This window comes from Lolium rigidum, chromosome 6 (genome assembly GCF_022539505.1).
Source record: "Lolium rigidum isolate FL_2022 chromosome 6, APGP_CSIRO_Lrig_0.1, whole genome shotgun sequence".
Classification (NCBI taxonomy): domain Eukaryota; kingdom Viridiplantae; phylum Streptophyta; class Magnoliopsida; order Poales; family Poaceae; genus Lolium; species Lolium rigidum.
The window spans coordinates 187657448-187663263 of record NC_061513.1 but is presented as its reverse complement, the minus strand read 5'-3'; the positions used below and the strand labels follow the sequence as shown (position 1 = coordinate 187663263).

Sequence of the window (5816 nt, the reverse complement as noted above, 5' to 3'; positions counted from 1 at the left end):
TGTAGCTGGATCGGAAGCCGGCTGTCGGAAACCGGATCACGTTACTGAGCCGGCCGCATGAGAGGGTTCAAGCCAATTGGCGAAACGAAGTAGAGTATACGAAAAACTTGTCGGAAACGGCGCTCTCGGCGGATGCTTTTTCATAGCTTACAAAAGGGATACAAGGGATACATACATTCCTGCTCTCAAGTATAAAATGGTCGAAGCAACCTGACATTCCAGGGACGTTTGGTCTCCTCGTCAGTTTTGCTTGCCTTGTTCTTTTTGGCCTCTTGGGCATCTATGAGATAGTAGGAGTCATTGCCTACTGCCTTGCTCACGATGAAGGGACCCTCCCATGGGGATGACAGTTTATGCTGTCCGGCTGTCCGTTGGATCAGCCGGAGCACTAGGTCTCCTTCTCGGAATGCTAAGGACTGGACCTTCCGGCTGTGATAGCGTCGGAGGCTTTGCTGGTATATGGTTGACCTGGATTCGGCCATCAGCCGGACCTCTTCCACCAGGTCGACTCCATCTTCACGAGCTTCTTTGGCTTCAGCTTCTGTGTAGAGCTTGATTCTTGGCGCGTCGTGCTCGATGTCGGTTGGCAGGACGGCTTCGGCCCCGTATACGAGGAAGAAGGGTGTGAAGCCGACTGAGCGGTTTGGTGTTGTGCGCAGGCTCCACAGCACGCTGGGCAGCTCTTCAATCCAGCAGCCGGCTGAGCGCTCAAGCGGCTCCACCAGCCGGGGCCGGATGCCGGCTAGGATCAAGCCATTTGCCTTCTCCACTTGGCCGTTGGTCTCCGGGTGCGCCACGGACGATAGGTCCATCCGGATCCCCATCTCCCCGCAGTAGCGTTTGAAAATGCCTTCAGCGAAGTTGCTGCCATTGTCGGTGATGATGCTATGCGGGTAGCCATATCTCACGATTATCTCTTTGAGGAATGTGACGGCTGTGGAGCCGTCCAGCTTTTTGATTGGCTTGGCTTCGATCCACTTAGTGAATTTGTCAATCATCACCAAGAGATGAGTCATGCCGCCTCGGGCTGTTTTGAATGGGCCCACCATATCCAAGCCCCATACGGCAAATGGCCAAGTAATGGGGATGGTCTTCAAGGCGGAAGCCGGCGTGTGCTTTTGCTTGGCAAATCGTTGGCAGCCGTTGCATTTCTTCACCAGCTCTTCTGCGTCTCTGAGCGCGGTCGGCCAGTAAAAACCGTGCCGGAAGGCTTTGGCCACTATGGCTCTGGAGGAGGCGTGGTGGCCGCACTCACCCTGATGGATTTCCCGTAGGAGTTCAATCCCTTCAGCCGGCTCGACGCACCGCCTGGAGCACCCCACTTACGCTGCGTTTGTACGGCTCGTGGTTGATGATTGTGTAGGCCTTGGCCCTTCTCTCAATCTGCCCGGCCTGGACTCTATCATCGGGCAGCACACCGTCGGTGAGGTAGGAGAGGAATTCTTGTGCCCATGAAGGTACGCATCTTATCTCGAATACGCTGACCAACAGGGCCTCCTGCGTGGGAGCTTCCGGTTTCGACTGCATGGTCGCCGGGTTCGGCTTGCTAGCCGGCGGGTTCGGCTTGCTAGCCCCCGAGTTTGGCGATGAAGCCCCCGGGTTGGACTGAGAAGTCCCCGGGTTCGGCGTGGTAGCCGGCGGGTTCGGCTTGCTAGCCCCGACTTGGGCGATGAAGCCCCCGGGTCAGCCGGCACGAATATTGAATCCGAATCCGGTGACGGTATGATGGACGGCTTCTTGATGACCGCCAAGGCGATGCCCGGCGGAATGGCTTGCCGGGTTGAGCCAATCTTGGACAAGGCGTCAGCCGCCTCGTTGTTTGCTCGTGGCACATGGTGGAATTCACAGCCGTCGAAGAAGCCGGATAGCTGCTGGACATGGAAGCGGTATGAGGCCATGTTGGCGTCCTTCGCGTCCCAGTCGCCAGATGCTTGTTGTATGACCAAGTCGGAGTCGCCGAAGCATAGTATGCGACGCACGCCAATCTCCTTGGCCAGCTTCAGCCCATGAATGAGCGCTTCATACTCCGCCACATTGTTGGATGCGGCGAAGTGGATCTGCAGGACGTAGTCCAATTGGTCTCCCTTGGGAGAGGTGATGACGATGCCGGCTCCCAAGCCGTTGCGCATCTTCGAGCCGTCAAAGTGCATCTTCCAATGTGTGGAATCCGGCACAGGCGGCAAATATTGCATCTCAGCCCAGTCGACGAAGAAGTCCGCGAGGATCTGTGACTTGATGGCTGTGCGTGGCTCATAGAAGATGGTGTGGGCGGCTAGCTCCAGGGCCCACTTGGCAACCCGGCCGTTGGCATCCTTGCTGCCGATGATTTCCGCCAAGGGCGCTGTGGCAACCACCTTGATGGGGTGCTCCTGGAAGTAGTGCTTGAGCTTCTTGGCCGCCATGTATACGCCATATGTGACCTTCTGGTAGTGGGGGTAGTTTTGCTTTGACTGGGACAGCACTTCGCTAAGGTAGTAGACTGGGCGCTGGACCGACTGCTCCTTGCCGGCTTCCTTGCTGGCTTCCTTGCGTTCCACCACCAGGACGACGCTAACCACGCGATTGGTGGCCGCGATGTACAACAGCATCGGCTCCATTGAAGCCGGCGATGCGAGGATGGGCGCGGTTGAGAGCACGCGCTTTAAGTCACGGAAGGCTTCATCCGCCTGCGGTGACCAGACGAATTTGTCCGATTTCTTCAGCAACTGGTACAAGGGCAGTGCCTTCTCTCCCAGCCGGCTGACGAAGCGGCTCAAGGAGGCCAGGCATCCGGTGAATTTCTGGACGTCCTTGAGGCACTGCGGCAGTTCCATCTTTTCAATGGCACTGATCTTCTCTGGGTTGGCTTCGATTCCTCGCTGAGAGACGAGGTAGCCAAGGAGCTGGCCAGACGGCACGCCGAACGTGCACTTGGCCGGGTTGAGCTTCATCCGAAATCTTCTCAGATTGGTGAAGGTTTCTCTCAGGTCATCAAGGAGGGTAGTCGTCTCCTTGGTCTTTACAACGACATCATCCACATATGCGTGAACGTTTACGCCGATTTGATCCTGCGAGCATTTCGCATGCACCTTTGGTAGGTGGCGCTGCATTTTTCAAGCCGAACGGCATAGTCGTGTAGCAGTAAGCCCCGTACGGGGTAATGAACGAAGTCTTTATTTGATCAGCCGGATTCAAAGGAATCCGGTGGTAGCCTGAATAGGCATCTAGGAAAGACAACAGTTCACGGCCGGCGATCGAGTCTATAACTTGATCTATGCGCGGCAGGGGAAGGGGTCCTTCGGGCACGCCTTGTTGAGGCTGGTGTAGTCGATACACATGCGCCGGGAGCCGTTCTTCTTCAAAACCAGGACCGGGTTCGCCAACCGGTCCGGGTGCAGCACTTCCATGATGAAGCCGGCTGCCGGCATCCGGGCGATTTCTTCACCGATGGCCTTCCTTCGTTCTTCGGCGAAGCGCCCGAGGGGCTGCTTCACCGGCTTGGCTTCGAGGCCGGACGTGGAGGTGGTGCTCAGCCAACTCCCTCGGCACACCCGGCATGTCTCTTGGAGTCCATGCGAAGATGTCCCGATTCTCACGGAGGAAGCTGGTGAGCTCGCTTTCCTATTTCCTGCTCAAGCCGGCACCGATGGTGACGTACTTGTCCGGCTGCGCCGGGTCCAGCAGGATCTTCTTGGTGTTGTCAGCCGGCTGGAAGTGAGTCATCCCAGCCGGGTTGCCCACAGCCGGCATGTCGGCCTGCGCGGCCTTAGCCAGGGCGACGGCGTCGTGGATGAGCTGCTTCTCGGTGGCGATGACCAGCGTCTGGGCCATCTTGGAGCTCTGCGTGGCGCAGTCCATGGAGCGGCGATAGTCACCGGCTACTGTGATGACCCCTTTAGGGCCAGGCAGCTTCATCTTCGGGTACCCGTAGTGGGGCACCGCCATGAACTTGGTCGGGGCCGGCCTGCCCGGGAGCGCGTGGTAGGGACTCACGAGGTCCACCACCTCGAACTCGATTCTCTCGGTGCGGAAGTGATCCGGCTTCCCGAACATCACCTCCAGCGTGATCCGGCCAATCGGCTAGCAGCAGTGGCCTGGCACGATGCCATGGAAGACGGTGGGGGTGGGGCGCAACTCGGCCTCCTGGATGCCCAGCTTGCGGGCGGTGTCACGGTAGAGGATGTTGATGCTGCTGCCGCCGTCGATGAGGACACGCGAAAAATGCACGCTGCATCGGGTTGTGGCGATGGTGGGGTCGAGGACCATGGCGTAGCTGCCCGGCTTCGGCAGGACAGCCGGTGTGTCGCGGCGATCAAAAGTGATGGCCTGCTCTGACCAGTTTAGGTACTGGGGGGCCGGCGGTATGACCGCGTTGACCTCGAGGAACGGCTCTGCTGGCTCGTCTTGTCCTCGGGCTCGGAGGTGAAGATGATGTAGGTAGCATCTTCGGCCAGATATCGCCATGTTGCACTTGGTTAGCCTCGTGGTGCTCGAGGTTGGCGTTCTCTGCGCCGCCTTGGCCACCCGGCCCGCCGGCTGGAGGAGGCGGGGGTGGGGGCGGGAGGGGTTCACCGCTTGTCAGCCGCTTCATGAAGTGGCAGTCGCGGGTGGTGTGGTTGGAGGGGTTCTTGCCGCTGTGGTACTTGCACGGCGAGTCGAGCATCTTCTCGAAGGTGTACTTCGGCTTCCACTGCCGGTCTTGCTTCTGGCGCCGGCTGCCGCCTGGCGCCGCATGGTCCGACACGGCTGCCACATGGGCGGAACCGTCCCGGCGGTCCGGCTGGTCGCTGTGCCGCTTGCCGCGGTAGTTATCCCGCCGGCTGCCATGCGGGCCGCCCTCGGCCGGCTTGTGCTCAGCCGGCTTGTTGTTGTCCCGTCTTGCTGGGGCCGGTGAAATATCAGTCGGCGCCTTGCCGGCTTCCTCAGCCAGCGCGTACTTGTCGGCGATGGCCATCAAGGCGGCCATCGACTTGGGGTCGCTGCGGCGTAGCTTGTGCCACAGCATGGTGTTGGGCCAGCAGCCTCCCATGAAGAAGCTGATGGCTTGGATCTCATGCACACCCTCGCAGGAGTTGCGCATTTCGCACCAGCACATCAGGTATGCGCGGTCTGTTTCGTCCGGGCCCTGCTTGCACATCTCAAGCTGTTGAGGGCGACCCGGCCGGCGATAGGTGCCGGTGAAGTTGCTGATGAAGGCCTCTTCGAAATCCAGCCAGCCGTTGATGCTGCCGGCTGGCAGGTTGTTGAGCCAGGTGCGGGCGGAGCCGACCAGCATCAGGGGGAATAACGTACCGCCCAGCGCTTGTTGCCCCGGGCGATACCGACTGCGGTGGAGTAGTCCAGCAGCCAGTCCTCCGGCTTGGCGGTGCCGTCGTACTTGGGCGTGTCGCGCAGGAGCTGGAAGCCGTCGATCATGGGCTCGTTGGCGATGCGGGGCCCGAAGCACTTTGGGCCGGCTGGCCCCTCTTCTTCCGCAATGCGGGATTCGACCAGCCGGTCGAGGCGATCTCGGGCGTCTGTCGGCTCGACGCGCGGGCCCAGCCGGGTACGTGCCGGCTGGCGAGCGCCGCTGGCTTCTGGAGCCAGCCGGTGTGGGCGTCGAGGCTCGGAGTCTTGCTCCTGGTTCCGGCTTGCGGGGGCCCGGCTGCGGCTGCTGCCGCCGCCTGGCGGGCGGCTCGGCCGGCTTGAGCTCGCGTGCGTGGCGCGGGAGTCGTTGCGCCGGCTTGGCGCCGGAGAGATGGACTCGGCCGTGTCCCTGGCGTTGCCTGCGGCACCACGAGCGTGAGAAGCTCTAGGGTCTTGGGCGTACCTGGGGTCTTTCGACTGCCTGTTGGCAG

The 5816-nt window shown here is 60.5% G+C and overlaps 1 protein-coding gene across 1 annotated transcript; it reads right to left on the bottom strand.

Moving 5' to 3' along the window:
• Positions 1-374: 374 nt before the first annotated feature.
• Positions 375-1103, bottom strand: LOC124667043 (uncharacterized protein K02A2.6-like; the record flags this gene model as incomplete). Its single annotated transcript, XM_047204374.1, has 1 exon — positions 375-1103. A coding segment is annotated over one exon (729 nt), but the record flags the coding sequence as incomplete, so codon positions are not given.
• Between the last annotated feature and the right edge of the window lie 4713 nt (positions 1104-5816).